The sequence below is a fragment of the Eubalaena glacialis genome, chromosome 9 (genome assembly GCF_028564815.1).
Source record: "Eubalaena glacialis isolate mEubGla1 chromosome 9, mEubGla1.1.hap2.+ XY, whole genome shotgun sequence".
Taxonomy (NCBI): domain Eukaryota; kingdom Metazoa; phylum Chordata; class Mammalia; order Artiodactyla; family Balaenidae; genus Eubalaena; species Eubalaena glacialis.
Genome location: NC_083724.1, coordinates 10,722,119 through 10,743,086, shown reverse-complemented (window position 1 = coordinate 10,743,086; position 20,968 = coordinate 10,722,119). Strand labels below are relative to the sequence as shown.

The 20,968-nt window shown below is 37.6% G+C and overlaps 1 protein-coding gene across 2 annotated transcripts in view; it reads right to left on the bottom strand.

The window, feature by feature from the left end:
• The window catches only part of MAPKAP1 (MAPK associated protein 1), a 238,225-nt gene that overhangs the window by 191,569 nt on the left and 25,688 nt on the right, over window positions 1-20,968 (bottom strand). For both annotated transcript variants that reach the window (XM_061199926.1, XM_061199927.1), the window contains exons 3-5: window positions 16,312-16,639; window positions 13,744-13,833; window positions 2,008-2,156 (exon numbers count right to left, since the gene is read on the bottom strand). In XM_061199926.1, the coding sequence (XP_061055909.1) occupies window positions 2,008-2,156; window positions 13,744-13,833; window positions 16,312-16,570 (498 nt within the window). In that variant the 5' untranslated portion in view covers window positions 16,571-16,639. The remainder of the gene's footprint in view (window positions 1-2,007; window positions 2,157-13,743; window positions 13,834-16,311; window positions 16,640-20,968) is intronic.

Here is a 20,968-nt window from a genome sequence, read left to right as displayed (position 1 = left end):
TCTCTATTAATCATTGAGATGTCATTGAATATCATATTGATGCATTTCACAAAGATAGACTAATTTAATATGTACAATACAATATCCTTCAAATATTAGCCACTTTCATTACACATCTGCCAAATGCATCAATATTAAATAATAGATGAGAACAAGGGTTTAATTGTGTTTTAGCAATTGTAATATGTAGGATAATAAAAAAAATAGCACTGCGTCACAAGATAGACTTATCGATATACAAATCTTTCTTAATCAATTGTGCAATGGTGACTGGGCCATGCTCACATCCTTTGCTGATTACAAATAGACTTGATATGACAAAAACATCGAGAGTCGTAAGTGTAAACACATATCTAGCAAAAATAATTCCTTTGTGACGGAGGAAATGGCTTCTTTATTTTATTTTTTAATTTCAAGTTAGGTATATATAACAAGCAGAGTTCACAACCTTCTAACAAATCCAAATCCTAAGTAAGTTATAATAGAATCTAATAGTATAATGAAAATTCTAGAATATAGTATTTTAAAAGATCTGTGCTACTTTGTTGGCATCACAGCATTATCAAATACTAATTACTCCAACAATTAATTGCATCCTCAAACAATGAGATGATAGGCAATGGAAGCAAATAAATTCTAGCCATGTAACCTAATCCCAATAATAACATCTCACATATCTAAATGAATCGATTGTAGTAGTTAAGAAAAAAATCCCCTACAGTCCAACTCACTAGTTTCCAGAGGCTGACATTCCTGTCCCCTAGGGGGACCCTTCCTCCTCTTTGCTGCATTCCACAAGAAGAAGCAGGAGAAGGTGGCAGGGGCAGGCTGAAGAGCAGCTCTTCACAGGATACAATCTCTAATTTACTGGAAGTACTTTCTTATGTTTTTTGGAGAAAACTCCTGAGCATATTAGGATTTTATGCTATTTATGCATTTTGTTTCTAGTTTTTGTTCTCCTTCCCCGCCAACATCAATAACCTCATGTGCCAATGTCCATATATGCTTACTTAAACCAATGGAAACATGCTGAATTGTATGAGGTGAAAGTGTTTCAAAGAAAAAACATCTCCTTGCTCAAAGATGACAACTGACAGAAACAGCATATAACCAGGACTTGATTATAAAAAGTGCAAACATAAGCAAAGAGCTGTATGTTTATTAATTGCAATGGTATTGAAATAAGACAAATTGTACACAGTCCCTCCAGGCAACAAGCTATCACTCAGCACGCCCACACCACTGCCAGACAGCAAACATAATGGCAATAAATATAAAAATCAACTGCTACTGTCCTGAAAGAAACCCAGCTCAGCTCAGCACAGAGACAAAGAATGGCAGGGAATGGGGAAGAGAGGGTCCTGCATGTATTGATAGAACTATATTCCACCTAAAATAGTGGCCATTTTTCTAAAAGGAAAACAAACACACTTTAATTTAGCAACTGCAAATTGTCAGAACAAACAGGAAAAAATTAAGTCATCCTGCATAGCAAGTGTCAAACAAGATTCAATAAAACACTGACATGCAAAGCAATGCCTTAGAATTCTGAAATGAAGCTCTCACCTGTACAATTTCTGGAGTTATAATCAAGAATCAGACAAGACAACCCAAACCGTCTCCCAGAACCACTTTCAAGGCTTTCCAAACAGTCAGACCTTGATTAATCACAGCCCAACTAACCCAAACCTTAGGAGAGAAACACTTAGGAGATAAAACAGGAACACACACACACACACACACACACATACACACACACACGCACACACACGTATCTCCAGACTGTTTTTGTTTTCATCCTCCCAAACATATTACTGTGGAAACCACATTAAGCCCAAATCCAGACCTTTTTACACCCTCAGTCTTAGGAAATGTGAGTGACATTCTATATTTACTGAGTCCCTTTTGAAACCCTAAATCTAAATCTAATAAGAATAAGAATAATAACCAACAATAATTCCATCCAATAGAGGTTTTACCTAAAGGGATAGTTTCACATTTACTTACCTTGCCATCAAATTTGGAATACTCGTTAAAGGGGTTATTCAGCTGCAGAGGACACTGCTCCAGGCGTACAGATAATATTGACTGCTTTCCAGAATGTGGAGGTTTCTCTTTGAGCGACTTTTTTTCAAATAGTGACTTTAACTCCTGGGCTGTGATACAAGAGGAAGATAAAAACATCTTTGTGATTACAACACAGAGATAGCCTGTCCACCTTCCCTAAAAAGTCTTCCTTGGAATCTTAAGGAGGGAGTGTCCAAGACATGTTTAGGTCAGATATGTGCAAAAAGTCTCACATATATGTCTGTGCACTGAAAGAGCAGAGCACTGAAAAACACATAGGTCAGGTTTGTCAACTTAGAAAGACTAGGGTTTAAGGAAGGGGGCAGAGGTCAGACAAGCCAACAGAACAGCCATTTTGTAAAAGCACTCACAGCTGTGAGACCTGAGATTCAGCCTGGCTTTGCCACTAACAGATAGATGTGTGATACTGGACCATTCACTAAACCTCTCTCGACTTGTCAAACCAGATTATCTTGAAGATCTCTCCTGGCTCTAATATGTGATTTTGAAGTTCTAGTTCTTCAAGGTCAAGGTCCACCTCTTAATCCTCTCACACTTTCCAATGACACCTAGCACACAATCTGGATGACAAAGATGAGGAGGAGGAAAAGGAGAAAGAGTATTTTTAATAATAATAGCTAACATTTACTGAGCAAACCAATGTATCTCATCTAATCCTCATAACAAGCTTATGAGGTAGATATTTGCATTATCTCAATTCTGTCAACTGGAAACTGAAGCGTAGAATATTTTGATTAGCCCTAGGCCACACAGCCAGTAAGTAGCAGGGCTCAGATTTGCACCCAGCCATGGCTCTTAGCCATTAGGCACTAATGAACAAAGTAGACCTTCAATAAATTTTGTTGCATGAATCAATGAATAAAATAATGATTGAAGGAATTCAGATTAAGTTATTAAATCAGAACCTTCAGCACTTATTCATTAGTGAACCAAGACAAGTTAGTTCCATATCTTCTCAAAGATCATTTCATCCTCTATATTAATCTGAATGTCATTTAAGGTGATAGCTGGATGATAAGTACATGGGGGTTCATTATACTTTATATTTTGTGATGTTAGAAAATTTCCATACTTTACACTTTAAATGAATCAATCTTAGATCTTAAAATGTGCAATAAATAAGTTCAACCCATTCCATTCTTGAGCATAGCCACCTTGAACTGAGATCAAACATAACTGTGAAATAGTCACTTGGAACTTTTTAAAAAGGTAACAAAATTATTTTCAACAAACCAGTGGGGGAACTTTATCAAATGAGTCCTTATAGATTTAAGGGGCAAACCAGGAGAAAAGGATGTAATTCTTTTTTAAAATGTGGCATTTGACTATCCAATCCAGATTCTGAATATATAAGTACATGTAATCAACAGATTAATATGTTAATTATACATTAATACCAACAGATTAATGCACATTTGAAAAAGTTTTAGATTACTATTAAAGTGGTATTTTAAATATTGGAAGTACTATTCTACCTGTACTCTATCAATAATTTTATTGCTATACTTTGGAAAAGAATAATCTTTTATTAAATACCTACTAGGAAAAAGCAAAAACAAAAAACCTACTAGGGGCCAGGAACAATGCCAGGTGTCTTCTCACCCTGTCCTCACAATGATCCTGAAAGACAGGTTACCAATAGCTCCATGAAGAAACTGAGGTGTAGCAAACATAAGTCACTTATCCAAGTCATTCTACTGTTATCAGTAGGGTTAAGTGTGAAGTGATGATATATTAACTCTTCCATTCTCAGACTAATTCACACTTAGACCTCTCTCCTCAACCTGTGACATTTTCCCACTTCCTCTTTTGCTTCCTACATCACGGAGAAACAGAAACAACCAAAAGAGAACTTGTGCATGCTCTCACCTGCACTTCCTCCCGCCTTCCCTCCCATCACAACATGGATGAACTGCCTATGCTCCTATCAGATCAGCCCCTCCTTTGTGCACTAGATTCCATCCACTCTTGCCGACTCAAGGGCATCAATCAAGCAATTCTCTTCCATCTCGCTTCCATTTTCAATTTTCCCCTCTTATTGGGTTAGTCTCATCAGCATATAGATACTGAAATACTACTCATTAAAAAAAAAAAAATTCTCCTGTACTTCCATACTCCCACCCAGTTACTACCCTATTTTTCTGCTCCTCAAAATGGTTGTCTATATTCTTGCTGTCTAATTTTTCTCCTCCCATTCACACAAACCCACTCCAATCAGGCATTCAGGCTCCACCACTTCATCAAAGCAGCTTTCAATGAAGTCACCAATGGTTCCCCTGTTGCTAAATCTACTGGTCAATTTTGTTTGTTTGTTTGTTTTGTTTTAATTTTATTTATTTATGGCTGTGTTGGGTCTTCGTTTCTGTGCGAGGGCTTTCTCTAGTTGCGGCAAGTGGGGGCCACTCTTCATCGCGGTGCGCAGGCCTCTCACTATCGCGGCCTCTCTTGTCGCGGAGCACAGGCTCCAGAGGTGCAGGCTCAGCAATTGTGGCTCACGGGCCTAGTCGCGCCGCGGCATGTGGGATCTTCCCAGACCAGGGCTCGAACCCGTGTCCCCCGCATTGGCAGTCAGATTCTCAACCACTGCGCCACCAGGGAAGCCCTACTGGTCAATTTTTAATCCTCATCTTCCAAGACCTCTTGGTAGCAATTGACATTTCACTCCTTCCTTTTTGGAATCCTTTTCTTCACTTGCTGTCCAGGCTACTCCTCCTCAGTCTCCTTGCTGATTCTTCCTCCTTTTTCCCTCAAATCTTTGGCATTCCCCAAGGCATAGTGTTTGGGCCTTTTCTTTATCTACATTCACTCCCTCAGTGATCTCATCCAGCCTTATGATTTTATATACCACTTCAGGGAATTCCCTGGTGGTCCAGTGGTTAGGAATCTGGGCTTTCACTGCCGGGGGCTAGGGTTCGATCCCTGGTTGAGGAACTAAGATCTTGCAAGCTGCATGGCAGGGCCAATAAAATAAAATAAATAGGTAAATACCATTTTACAAGAAGCAAAACTAAATTGCAGTGATACAAATCAGAACAATGATTGCCTTTGGGGAGGAGACTAACTAGAAAGAGGCACGAGAGAACTTTTCTGCGGTTTAGAAATGCTGTATATTTGACTGGAATGCTAGTTACACAGGTGTATGTTTGGCGAAAGTCATCAAACTGTACACTTAATACCTATACATTTCAATATATGTACAGCATACCTCAGTAAAAAAATAAATAAGGGAAAACCTAAATAAATAAATATCCTCTGTATGCTGATAACTTCTAAATGATTATTCCTAAAATTATAGATTCAACTTCATATTTCGCACCTCCACTTGGATGTCCAATAGGTATCTTAAACTTTACATGTCCGTAACCAAACTCTTGATCTTCCCCACAAACCCGCCCCTCCCACAATTTTCTTCTCATTTAATGGCAACTCAATTCTGCTAGGCAAAAAACTTGGGTGTCACTCCACTTTTCTCTTTCTCGCACATCCTATCCATCAACAGAAACTTAAGAAGATATCCAGAACCACCTATAGCTACCAAAGCTGGATTATTACCACCACCTTCAAACTGGTCTTGTTTCCACCCTTGCCTCCCCCACCCCAACCCAGACCACTGTCTCTTCCCAACACAGCAGCCAATGAGTCTTTTACAATACAAGTTATAGGGACTTCCCTGGTAATACATTGGTTAAGACTCCACGCTTCCACTGCAGGGGGCGCGGGTTCGACCCCTGGTCAGGAAACTAAGCTCCCGCATGCCGCGTGGTGCAGCCAAAAAATTTTTTCAATTTTAAAAAAGAAAAATAAAGTTATAAACTTCCGAATAAGAAGAAAATTGATAAATCTGATGACATAAAAATAAAAACTTCCTAATATATAAAGATTCTCAAAGTAGAGAAGATACTGACCAACAACCCAATAGAAAAATGGACAAGAAATATATAATATCCACAGAAAAAGAAATTCAAATAGCTCTTAAACAAATGGAAAGATGTTCAACCACATTCATAATAAGAAATATGCAAATTAAAACTATACTACGAGGGACTTCCCTGGTGGTGCAGTGCTTAAGAATCTGCCTGCCGGGCTTCCCTGGTGGCGCAGTGGTTGAGAATCTGCCTGCCAATGCAGGGGACACGGGTTCGAGCCCTGGTCTGGGAAGATCCCACATGCCACGGAGCGACTAGGCCTGTGAGCCACAATTACTGAGCCTGCGCATCTGGAGTCTGTGCTCCGCAACAAGAGAGGCTGCGATAATAAGAGGCCCGCGCACCGCGATGAAGAGTGGCCCCCGCTTGCCGCAACTAGAGAAAGCCCTCGCACAGAAACGAAGATCCAACACAGCGATAAATAAATAAATAAATTAATTAAATTAAAAAAAAAAAAAAAAAGAATCTGCCTGCCAATGCAGGGGACACAGGTTCAAGCCCTGGTCCGGGAAGATCCCACATGCCGCGGAGCAACTAAGCCTGTGCGCCACAACTACTGAGCCTGCGCTCTAGAGCCCGCGAGCCACAACTATTGAGCCCGTGTGCCACAACTACTGAAGTCCGTGCACCTAGAGCCCGGGCTCCGCAACAGGAGAAGCCACCGCAATGAGAAGCCTGCACACCGCAACGAAGAGTAGCCCCGGCTCACCGCAACTAGAGAAAGCCCACGCGCAGCAACGAAGACCCAACACAGCCATAAATAAATAAATACATATATTAAAAAAAAAAACAACAAAACTATACTATGATACCATTCCACTTCTATCAGGAAATAGACACTCGACACATTACTAGAGGGAATGCAAAACAGCAAAATCTCAATAAAGGGGAATGTAACAATGTCAAAGAAAACCATATATTTACCCCTTGGCCCAACAATACCACTTTCAGGATTCTGATCCTAGAGACACTGGCAAAAAAACAAAACAAAACTAATATGCATGACGCTTTCCACTGCAGTCCCATTTGCAACAGCAAAAGCCTGAAAACTATCAAATATCCCTCAACAAGGGACTGGTTGGCTAAACTATGGTACAACCACATCATGAAACCTATCTCTATGTATTGCTCCAGAGTAATTCTCAGGATGTGTTGCTAAATGAAAAATGGGTTGCATAAAATAGTGTGTATTATGCTATCTTTAATTTAAAAAGAGGGGGATATGAATGTAAATATGCTTATATATATTTGTAAGTGGACAGAAAAGCCAAAACCTTTTTTAAAATGCCTATCTAAAAGAGTAGAAGACAAGGAATGAGGCTAGATTTCTCTGGTTTACCTTGTTTTATGTATTTAACTTTACAACCATGTAAATGTTTTGTGTAATTAATAAAGAAAAAGTGCAACCTCTAAAAATAAAAGCAAAATGAATAATGAACTTAAGTGTAATATTTAGTTGGCAGTTTAACTACAAAGAGAGGAATTATTTTAAGTAACTTTATCACATAGCAATTTGACTGTACATTCCCTAATGGAACATATCAAAAAGACAAAAAAAAAATCTTAAAACTGTTTTCACTAATCATAATGTTAATAATAACATTGGTATTTCTATTCTGGAACCAAGATTTTCAGCATGAGAAAGGATACATAAACATAAAATCAAAAGTAAAAATTCCTAACTCTGAAGTGGAATTATCAGCATTAACTCACAATGTATTCTCTCTTTAAAAATTTATTTTTTTCTGAGCTCTACTCCCTGAAAAGACCTACAAGGAAAACAAAAATCAATCCAGTGAGCACCCCTAGAGCTCAGTTGTGGTCTCTTAATGCCATTTACCACTAAAAAGAATCAAGACTCCCTGGAAAAACAGCTGATTCCAGATTTGGGGAAGAAAATGTGCAAGATGAACCTGCAACATCTTGTTATACAAGAAAGCAAGGAAACTATGAAAGATTACTGGAATTGTGTCAAAAGAACTTAGCAGCAAATGTGAAGGGACTCACTATACAAAGGGACAATTTCAGCATAAAAAAAGAATAACTGCAATGAATTGAAAAATATAAATTATGCTTAAAAACCCATGAGTGCATAATGATACAAAGGGAAAAAAACCCTCATTGGTCATCTACAGGGGATGCTAGGGAACAAACTCTTCATTCTGAAAACAACTGACAAAGGTAAAGAAGCAAGCATTTACCCTGCTGTTCTTGTAGGGACTATACCTGAGGATAGCCAAATAATAGATTAGGGAAAGTTCTTTATATAAAACAAGTTGATAAAATTAGAAATCACTATTTCACACCTCTTAATGAAATAATGAATCTAGGTGATACTCATTAATGGCCACTAAAACTATCAGATGAAAAGCTGATGAGAGTAATTTAATAATGGATGGATAACGCCTGATTCCACCATCAATCTTGTCACAAAAAACACAGTAAGACATTCCATGTTTCCTAAAATGATGCAATAGGAAATACAGATCAGCATGTACACAGTATTCTTACCAAAAATCAAACTTCAATCTGAGCAATTTTGTAGATCTAACCACCAGTTTATAGGAAATAAAGAGGACAGAGGAACATATTAAATGAGACCATGCGGATATGATTAGCAAAAGCCAGAATGTAGGAAATACTATGGGACAAATGACCCAGTTTCTTCAACTAATAAATTACAAGAATAAAAAGTGAAAGAGAATCTACAGATTAAAAAGGAAATGAGACATGTTACCCAAAAGTAAGGTGTGGACCTTAGATCTAGACCTGAACAAACAAAATGGGGGGGAAGGGGGAGAAAGAAAAAAAAATTGAGACAATCAGGAAAATATTTAATAGTAAAGAATTCCTGCTAATTTTTGGAGGATAGTGGTAGTGCAGTTTTATTACATGTTAAAAAACACATAGGGCTTCCCTGGTGGCACAGTGGTTAAGAATCCGCCTGCCAATGCAAGGGACACAGGTTTGAGCCCTAGTCCGGGAAGATCCCACATGCCGCGGAGCAACTAAGCCTGTGCGCTGCAACTAAGCCCGTGCGCCACAACTACTGAGCCTGTGCTCTAGAGCCCGTGAGCTACAACTACTGAGCCCGCGTGCCACAGCTACTGAAGTCCGCGTGCCTAGAGCCCGTACTCCGCAACAAGAGAAGCCACCGCAATGAGAAGCCCACGCACCACAACGAAGAGTAGCCACCGCTCGCCGCAACTAGAGAAAGCCTGCACGCAGCAACGAAGACCCAATGCAGCCAAAAATAAAATAAATAATAAATAAATAAACAAACACATAAGTATTTAGGTATGCAATTATATGATAGCTAGGATTTGCTTAAAAATAATCTGGGAGGGGAGGGGAGGTGAATGTCTAAATGACACAAGACGAAACATATATTGCTAACTGCTGAAGTTGGGTGATGGGCACGTGGGGTTCATGACACCATTCTCTCTACTTTTGTATATGTTTGAAAATTTTTTTTCTTTGTTTTTGTGTTTGAAAATTTTTATAATAAATAGTTGTTTTAAAGGAAATTCAAGCTAGGAAAAAAAAAAAGTAAGTCACACATCATATCAGTACTCTGATCAAATCACCTCACCCAGGGTCCTTATAGGACTGTGCATGATCAGGTCTCCCACTACTTACTTCTCTGACCCCACTCCTTCCCTTGCTTACTCTACTCTAACCAACAAGCATCCTTCCTTGCTATTCCTTGAGTACATCAGTCACACTTCTGCCACAGAACCTTTGCACTTGCTGTTCCTTCATCTTAGAACACTCATCTCCCAGTATCTGCCTGGCTCACTCCTTCACTTCCTTCAGATCTCTGCTCATCCACCACCTTCCTAATGCGACCTTCCCTGATCACCCTATATAAAACAGCAAGATCCCATGCCTAGCATTCCCTACCCACCTTAGTTGGGGGATATTGTTTTCTATGCCACTTCTCCCATTCTGACACCTGACCTCCTATGTTCGTTTAACTGCCTTTCTCCCCCACAACCTCCACGAGGGGAGGGACTTTGTCTTGTTCACTGCTCTACCTTCTAGGCCTATAATAGTGTGTAACTGCCTTTGCATACTGTGGGAGCTAAATAAATACTTGTTGAATGAATAACTCTGGATCAGAAAAGCAGAGAAAGTAGTTGTGGGGATAGGGAGCAGAATGGGAGGAGGAAGGAGAGAGCAGATGGTCACAGAAAAGCAGAGATAAGACTGGAAAAGGTCACAGAGCCCTTCCTCCTGGTTCTAAGCCATTCATAAGGCACAGCTGTACTTCCTGAGTTGCTCAACTTCAAGCTACTCTTCAACTTTGACTTCACTTGCTTTTCATTATTTGCAACTGAAAGTTTTTAATATAGAAGCTTTGGTCACTTTCCTGAACACTGGCTGTAGCTGACACACAGAGAAAGAAAGGTACAAGGGAACCCCAAAGACTCCTCAATATTCAAAGCTCCAGGAGCAGCTCCTTTCTGCCTATGGTATGGGAGAGAACAGAGCACAGTGGAGAGACTACAGTGTTTGGGATCAGATTGGCCAGGAGAAGAATTCTGACTTTGTCACTACTTGTAAGTAAGTAACTTGGGAAAGTTAGTTAGCGCCTCTGTCCTCCAGTTTTCTCACCAATAATATAGAAATATTAACAGCTAATTTGCTCTACTTGCATGAAGATGAAGTAAAGTTAGTGGCTGGCATATTATAATCCAGTGGTGCTCACAGCTGGTTACCCATCAGAATCACCCAGTGAGCTTCTGAAAAATATAGATTTGTGGACCCCAACCTCTACCTACTGAATCAGGAATTACACAGACAGGGCCTAGAAATGTATACAGAATGTCATTATAACGTGCACTTTTGGATGCATTTCTGACTTTTATACAGCCATTGTATCTGGGAACTGTTGTCTTAAGAAACCAATAATAGAAGTTATATTAAGAAAACTTCAGGAATATTCATAAGTAACTGATAAAAACTACATTATTGTTTTAAGTTATTATTTAACTTCACATGTAAATAGCCTTGAATTCCAATTAGACTTCAAACTTCTTAAGGACAGGAATCATGTATTCCCCAAAGCACCTAGCACAGAATTACTATGCACACAGAAGTTGTAGAAGAAATACTTGTTAAATGACTCAATAAATAAGAATAATAACTAATTTTGTAAATAATATACCAACACCATTTTAAAACAATAAAATTAAAAATACTAGTCTTTGATTTGAGATTATTCCTGACAAAGCTGTCTTCCAATGACATCGCCTTCACATTTATCTATGCAGTTTTAGTTACAGAAATACTAAAAGAATCTTACTATAAGGTATTACATTTACCATGTGGTCTCGTGGCATATGGGTCAGTAAGTTCATAAAGAACTTCAAGGTATGGACCAGATGGTTTCTAAGATCCCTTCTAACTCCTCTATGAAAAGGAAGCATTTAGGCAGTGTCTTAAAGAATAAACTGGATGTAGATAGAATAACTGTGGAAAAAGAACATTCCATGGGAGGTCATCATATTCATAATGATGATTCTTCTAGTGGGGAATGAAATAAAACAAAGATAAAAAACAGATGAAAGGATTTTTAACAAAATGTAATTAGCAGAAAAAGAATGAGGAAATGAACGAAAGATTACCTAGCCAAAATTCCCAATTAATATCAAAATGATTTGGTGGTGGCATTTCTTGCCAAAAGAGAGTATGTATTTGAGAGATGTGTGAAAATAGAACAGCTGATCCATTTGCCAGGTAGATGTTTAGTGGACTGCAAACTCCACTTTTCTAACACATTTCAGGATAACCAGAGTGCCAGTCTGTGGTAATGATAGAACCCAGCTTAACAGAAAATTCAAAGGCATTCTTCTGTGCATTGACGAGGTTCACTCTAACCATCAAGAGTAACTAACCACCAGGCAGGCTACTGGTCTGGCCAGAATCAAGGTCAACATCTCAAAGCATGGGCAGGCACATTAAGGAGCTTTTCCAGAAATAAGATCACAGCGTCAACTACTGAAATCTCTGAGACAGAAATAAAGGGAAGGAAACTGAGGGAGAGAGAAGCAGATATACATAATAGACAGTGTGGTTAAAATGAAAGCCAACAGGGGACTATTTGTTTCTCCAGCACATTCTGTGAAACACTGAACAAAAGTTAAAGTGGATTAGACTTTAAGGAGTGGGCGGGGGAGTACCAAAACTTATTAGATGCATCAAAATTTAGGTTGAAGAAATTACTTCTCACATTGTGAAAGGGGTTAATGAAGATACATTTGAGATGCTCTACTCTATTTATTAATTTATTTATTTATGATCATTTTAAGACATGGAAGTGAAGAAGGCAAAACAAAGGGTAGCTGGAGAGATGGGCTTATTAAACTGGCTCTGAATTCATTAAGGAGAGATAAATAGGAAAAACATTAAATATTGAAGAAAGTGGACAAAATAAATGATATAAGGGTTTTCCAGTTTATGCTAAATATAACAGAGAGAAGTATTAACTAGATCAACAGAAAAGGCCAGCCTGGAGAGATTTTTAAAGTATCAAGAGCAAAACTAAAAAGACATTCAAGAAGAACTATAGGAAGTCACGGAAGTGAGATATAAAAAAGAGAAAGAAGTGGATTTCTCGTTCTAAACAGTCGTTATTTAGAAGCAATCATTAAGAAAATCATACCCATTGAACACTCCTGGGTTTACAATTATAGTAGGAGAAAGCAATAACCACTTTATATGACATGGTTTAGCAGAAAGAGATTGGCCTTTAGGTGCAGACAGTGCTAGATACAAAATATGGCTCTACTGCACCACCACTTCCTAGCCTTGTAACTTTAGCAAGTTAAGTCTCTGTGACCCTCTGTTTCGTCTGTTAACGACAGCAATGATACCTACACCTTATAAGACCATTGCATTGGAGGTAATACACATAAGGTACTTACCACAGCACTAGGTAGGTGCTGCTGTTAATGTGATAATCAATAATATTATTGGTTTCATAAATATTATGTAGCAAAGGAGTCAGTCAACGAAAATTGATTGGACATGTATTATATGCCAGGGTGGTAGAGGGAGGTGCTAAGAAGATATAAAAGACAGACTGCAGACATTTATTTCAAAGGAGGAAAAAAAAAAAGTCTAGGAAACATGATAAAAAATTAGAAAATATTTTAATAGCATTCTATTTTGTACTTTTTTAAAAAGTCTTCTCTTCTTGCTGAGATTGAAGCTTTGAAAATATATAAGACAGCCAGCTTTTTAATGTATCAATACATACCATATGAACACATACTGCAAATGCTAATACCAGGAACATAATGGTCTGTAAGCTAAAGGAAAAGAATTAGCATATATGCAAAAAAGATTGTTATTGGGGCTAATGAGGCAAGCGAAAGTCTAGGTTACAACTGCCAGGAGGGATCTACAATCCAGAGGCCCATCCAAATCATAGGTACACCCTGGCTCTAAGAACAAGGTACTGGCACAACAGTTTCTACAAAATATGCCCTGCACTCATCAGTTCTTGTGACCCAGGAGGAGGAGTGGCCAAAAAGACAAGACCTAAAGAACACACAGCTTCAGCGGGCCAAGGCACCCAAGTGACAAAGAGTTCAAAGCTTAAAACACAAGAGGTATCTGCCTACAGGATTTAAAAGGATGAATTAAAAATAAAAGCTCTTATATAATAATATAAACTAAATATATAAATCTCAAATTAATAATTAAAATTATTTCGATTTACCTGATTGCTTAGAATTTCTTTCTTTCCACTGAATATTTTTGCATTTGATCTGGTTTTGTCTCTCTTTTCGGAGTCGTTCTAATCTTTGAGCTTGAAAAGAAATATTATAACTATAAGTTTGTCAATGAAAGTTTACTATAAACAAAGACATAATTAACTACCTTTATATGAATAAAGATGTTTTATATTGCATATGTAGGGAAAAAGTCATAAAATTTTAAAGATGGCACCCCTGAAAAGCAAATACCAACAAAAACATGAAAATATTCTTGATTTATAATTGAAATTAGAGGATATAAAACATTAATAGAGATCATAAAGATAGTATTAACATGGAAGAGAATAATAAAATGTGAAAACTTCTGTGATTAATATGACATTTCATTATATAAATCATTAATAACGGTCTTAAAGGAATTTTAATGCACAAATGAACTGAAGTGAATATTACATTACAGGAATAAAATTACTGTTATGAATTACTCTACCCGTTTCAAAAATTAAAGATAAATGAACTCAGACTAGACTATTAAAGTTTTAAATATAAAATCCTTTATCTAAAAATCATGAAAATTATAAAATGTCAAAGCTATATAAATTAGCATAGCTTTTCTTCAGTGGGCTGAAACAGTTTATAGGTAGTAAAATAAATGATTTGTATCTTTGTAACATTAGTCAAATCTTAAAAAGAACAATTTTTCTTATACAAAATATTAAGATATGCTGAAAGGATTAGAAAGTAAATTCCCTGGTCACTAGGATACCTCACAATCTTAATTAATTATTAGCATCCAAGTACTAGCTTAAGAAATTCCAACAACAATAACAAAAGCGTCATCTAAAATTGTGCATTTGTGATTATATTACCGCTGGCTGATCAACCTTCAAAAGTCAGTGAACTGATCTTTTAAAGAAATACTGTCCAGCATACACTAACAACTGCTGCACACGGAGACTACAATGGAAAAGAAAGTCACAACTGATGCCACCTCTTCAAATTAGCTTCCTCTTGCTAATCTTCAACTTCCTATCCTGGCTCAATGCTAATAAAATAAATAAATAAAATAAAGTTTTCTTTCAACCACTTCCAAGATAGGAAATCTTACATTCCTGCCTTAGCCTTGTGGTAGGGAAACACTGAAACTAATCTTGCCAGAAAATTAAACTATGCTGGCAAAAGCATTCTGACAATGTCACTATATCTAACCAAATTCCACGGAAGAAAAATACATTCAATTGCAATTAATAAATGTGAAGGGTACAGCCAAAGTAATATAATCATAAAGCTCTCAATTTAGCGGCATTCTCCTACTGAAATCCATTCAACCTGTCATAAAAGATATCATCTCAATAACTTGCAAGGAAGTCAGTTTCAACTAGAGAACCGAGAATCAATGGTTCTAAATTATATTCAAACCTTCACTCAAATCCTATTTTGATAAAAGTTCCTTTAGATACTGGGAAATGCTATTAATTGTTTTCATCACGAGAGCAAATTATTCTTTGTAGATGTCACAGAATGCTGAATTCTGAACCAAAACCTTAACATGCTTTGCACTGTGAATTGTATCCTGCTCTACCTGCAGTACTCCTTTACATACATTTTACATTTGGACTGTGAAAATAAACATATAAATATTTTCAATGTTCTACTATATATCCTGCCGTTACTTTTCCTGGGAGTTAGCAGGTTATTGCTACTGATAAGGAGATTATATTTTTTGATTATCTAAAAAAAATAAATTATTTTGTAGAATACCCTGTCATATTTGAACAACTAGATTATAAAGTCTAAATAATTTATCTAAGTAAAGGACTTGGTTTATCACATTGCCCTTGAAATGCTCCCAAAAAACATAAGCTGGAAAAGGGGAATGATAAGTGTTTCAAAGCTAACGACTAAATAGATATATGCCAAAGTTGAGCATTTTCAAGCCACAATTATCAAAGGGTAGAGATCAACTAAATAAAGGTAATGTATCAAAAACAGGGGCACCTTTTCTAATCTCACACCCAGTGTAGGAATTCCTACTAAAAGCAGGCCTAACAAATATTCAGTTGTCTCCCTCCGAACCCCATACCCCCCTACAGTTCCTCCAGGGCAAGAACTGTCTCGGGCAGCAGCACCCTTGGCTGGTCAGCTCTCTGTATTAAAGGTTCTTTATCATGTCAACCTGAAATCTGCCTCCAGGTAGTCTGCCTACTGGGAATAATGTTGCTCTGTGAAGATACACAAAACAGTCCACTTTCCTCTCTACACAGTCACTTTTTAGAAACAGAACACCCAACACTCCTCTCATAGCCCACTTTTTCACCTATTCTTCCTCTGTCTGCTTCCTTATCCCTCTTCTGTCTACCTCCTTCTAACAGCATCATTCCAGAGACTCTCTCCATTCACAGTCGCAGAGATGGAGAGATAGCTTAGGCTCACTGTTAGTGTAATACACGCACATTCCTGTTAATGCACAGTAACTTTCCCCATTAAACCTAGGCCAACGTTATGCATTATTCTATAAGATTGTTTACTGATTTAAAGCTCAGAAGACATGACTAAAAGGCAATGTTTACCTGTATTTGAGCGTCTTCTAATACCAAAGTCCCAACTTGAGGTAATATCGACTGACTGGGCATATACATAGCCCTGAGTCTCACCATTGCTTCCCTGAATTTCTGACCCACTGTCTCCAGGCATTGAAGGAGGATGAATCTTCTCTAGGTCAACATCATGATCAATGAGAACCATCTCACACATTCCTGTGTCATCACTGGTCACATGTGACTGTCGAATATGAGCTAGAATGATAGTTGGATTGTCCAAGAAGGCCATCCTTTCTGTGGGCCAATTTCCTTAAAAGGCTATTTTCTTCTCTTCATATTGTTTCACGGGCTCACCTACCTAGAAACACGATGTACACAGCAACATTTAAGAATAAGGCAGAAAATGACTGAATCATTTTTCAAACAAATTCAATGTGGTAAAATGCTACCTTGAAAATCAACATTTGTCCCTGTAGCTAGGAGCTTAAAAGGATTAAGTCTAAGCTGAAAGGAAATCCTTATAAGCTCTAGGGGCTACCGCTCTAGTCAATGAGATCTCCATGGTATCAGAGAAGATGGCTTACTCTTTTACAAAACAAGTAACAGTAACTCCTTAGGCCATTCAAAGCACATAACCACTGTTAAAACAATAAATTTTCCTTTCTTTCTCCCTTCATTCCCATGCAGTCTTCTCATTACTTTATAAGGTCATGGGGGAACAAGCTGTATTTTCCTCAAATGATGTGCTAAAGTATGAAACCGTATTTCTTCAGTTTACATTTCCCCCTCCTGCCATATGGTTGTGAAATGCCTAAAAGGGCACAGACAATGCTTTCTGAGTTACCAGGAATTTTACAAAAATGGACCACCAAAGTAATTTTGTTCAATAAATACATTTTCCTTCCTTCTGATTTAAGATAGTATTGTGCTTTTAAAATAAAACTTATTAATCAAACTTGTCTGCTACCAGATTAATTTCTTATTTTAGAAACCTAATTATAAGAACTGCTTCCTGAATCCTGTTAAAACTGTAATGATGTTTATTCTGGGAACAAAATGGTACCCCCTCAGTTAAATGGGAATACTCAACATATAAAATATTACAGAATAGTAGTTAGGAACCTAAGGGCCTATAGGCAGAACTGGGTTCAAATCCTGGCCCTATCACTTGCTAGCTATGTGATCTTGGTCAAAATAACTTTAACCTCAGTGAGCCTGTTTTCTTTCTTCATTTATGAAATGGGAATTGCAGGGAAGAAAGGATATATAGAAGATTATGTAGGTAAAATGCTCAAAAGAACAGCTGGTACATAATTTAAAATTAGCTGTTATTAATAATAATGATGATGCTGATGGTAAAAATATCATTACCAACTTCAGTTTTCAATTCTTGTTTAAAATAATCCTAAAATATATCAACAATTTATCCTTCTCTCGTTAAGTTCACAGCAGGTAAAGTAAGTGCGTGCTTCCTTTGTAACAGAGGACTCTGCAGGTCATCTGGGTCACCTCCCTGCTCCTCTAAAACCATTATGAAGTGCAAGGAATGTGAACAGTAGACTGACTATGTTCCTAGGAACAGTCCTAGAAGATATTTATTTTTAGAAAGACCTAGAACACCAGATTTTCTTGTCATTTGTTTCTTCTAGAAATGGAACATAGGGGGAAATCTAGTTAATAAATCATTATAGCTAACTGAAGTTTTTAAATTTTTTGTCTGGCAACATATCCTTCTATTAACCTCACCTGGTGGATCTTAAAGATACTGAGATTAAGAGGAAGTTTGACTAAGGGGCATCTCTGATCAAGTGAATTACATTAATTTTCATTTTTTCCCTTAAATATTCACTAAGTACTTATTTTACACTGAAGCTAATAGGAAATGCAAAGGTGAGTAAGGTATGCCTGAGTCAAAAAGTTTATACCCTAATACAGACTTAGTATATTTCCTAATATCATGGGATTCTTCTAAGTGTCAAATTTCTGAGACATTTAGTCGCAGAAACATTAATGTCAGCCCACCACTTTAAGTGTATTAATCAGAAAAAAATTACAGAAATAAAGGGGAGTGTTTAAGTTTCACTTGTAAAAATAAGTTCTTATATAACCACAAAGACATGTATACAACCATAGATTTAGTTATGACAGTATTTGTTTTGTAACAGAACCATGGAATCACAGATCAACAAACATCTTTGTAGCAATCACGACAAGCATCTTCCCCATGAAAGTAAGGCAACTAGGCACCAGCACAGGCCAGGTGTTTTCAACTTCATATTGATTAGTTCTCCCCTGCAAAAACAAGGGCTTTCAGTGAGAAGCCACATATTTAATGGGTGTTCTGGCATCAAAAAGTCAAAGGACAAAGCGGCAAAACTATACTGGGGTACTTTCAACAGAATCTTTTTCAGGAAAATGAACCGTTCCATCACCTCTTATGAAGAAAAGAGTTATGGGCAAGCACTTCTGAAGGCACATACCAACTCCCTAACTATCCTAACAGAACAGAGGCCCCCAAAACACCCTAACATGAGCAGATGTCTTCTCTATTAGCACACTATGACTTCATACAGTGAGGAATCTGTATGAATCACTCAACAACTATTTATTCAGTTCCAGTTCTGACAGGGAACTCCCACAGGACTGCCCTGGGAAACATGTTTTCCACCTCCTATAATGTACCTGAGGATTCAGACTGTAAGTTCCACAAGGACAGGGGCCATAATACCATATCCTTTCTGGCAACAAAGAATCTTACACACAGCTGGAATTCAATAAATGTTGCTGTCTGACTTCCAAGGACTACACAATTTTGTTTCAGAGGTAAGTCATATATGAGCATGTCGTGTGTAAGTGTGATTATAAAGAAAGAATTGCTTTTTAAAAAAATTAATACAGGTACAAGAGCTTCTCTACAATGTGCCCTTCAAAATTGTCACCCTTCAAAATTGTCACTATCAACTTATTCCAAAACTACTTTTCACAACCAAAAGAATACGTTTTAAATCACTTGGACAGCAGCAAATTATCATTTGAAGGTAGATTTGATTTCTCAAACAAAGATATTCCGAACACAGACAAAAAAGCAAGTTATTTTCTCTGATCAGCTGTGCAAAGATCAAAGATCTTTAAAACCAAATGCTGGCAGAGGTTCAGAGAAATGGGCACTCTCGTGCACTATAAGAGGGAATGAAAATTGGAACTTTTTAGAGGGTAATTTGGTAGTATATATCAAAGTGTAAAACATGAATACCCTTTGGACAACCCCACTTCTAGGATCTGCTCTAAGGAAATAACTGCAAAAATATTTATCTCAGGATTGTAATACTGAAGATCTGAAAGTAACCTAAATATCCATCAACACTGCATACGCCAGGACACATACATACAACGGAATACTACACAGTAATTAAAAATACTTGGTAAAGAATGGATAAACAAAATGTGGTACACACATACAATGGAAAGTTATTGAGCCTTAAAAAGTAAGGAAATTCTAAGACATGCTACAACATGGACGAACCCTAAGGACATTACGCTAAATGAAATAAGCTAGTCAGAAAAGGACAAATGCTTCATGACTCCACTTATATGAGGTACCTAGAGTAGTCAGATTCATAGAGACAGAAAGTAGAATAGTCTTTCCCAGGGGCTGGGGGGAGGGGAGAATTGGGAAGTAAGTGTTTAATAGGTATGTGTCAGTTTGGGAAAATGGAAAATTTCCGGAGATGAATGGTATTAATGGCACATCAATGTGAATGTGCTTAATGCCACTGAATTGTATACTTAAAAATGGTTAAAATGGTAAATTTTATGTTATACATACTTTACCACAATTTTTTAATGTCTGTGAAATGCCAGATTAAACAAATTTAAATAGGCTTTTTTCTTGCTGTTTAATTACAGCACTTCTCAAAGTTTTTAAACTACTAATGTATTATACATTGTGAATCTCCAAGAGGGAGGAATCTAGTAACGTAATATATTCCAAATTCCAAACTTATTTGATCCCTAAACATTTTTTCCTCTAGAAACACTAAAACATATCAATGTATAACAGAGTTTCACAGACATGGTTTAGAGATGCTGCTCTTCACTTTTACAAATGGCCTTGAATGCCTTCCCTGAACGTCACCAATTCTTGACTCTCTGAGATAGTCAGTGCTTTTTAATATATACCATTAAGCTATCAGATAAACAATAATTAGATTGTTAGTAGATGTCCTACTTTTCAGATTTTCCCACTTTCTAACTCCAGGTTCCTCAAAGCATAAAGATTTGTTTCACTAAAAATGGAAGCAGGGATTTCCCTGGTAGTGTGGTGGTTGAGAATCTGCCTGCCAATGCAGGGGACACGGGTTCGAGCCCTGGTCCGGGAAGATCTCACAGGCCACGGAGCAACTAAGCCCATGCGCCACAACTACTGAGCCTGTGCTCTAGAGCCCGTGAGCCACAACTACTGAGCCCGCATGCCACAACTACTGAAGCCCGCATGCCTAGAGCCTATGCTCCACAACAAAAGAAGCCACTGCAATGAGAAGCCCCCACTCGCTGCAACTAGAGAAAGCTCGCACACAGCAACGAAGACCCAACGCAGCCAAAAAAAAAAAGGAAGCAAAAGGGACAACCACAGAGAGTGGGAGGATAGTAAGAGATGTCCCAAAATGACATGGCCATTTTTAACGTA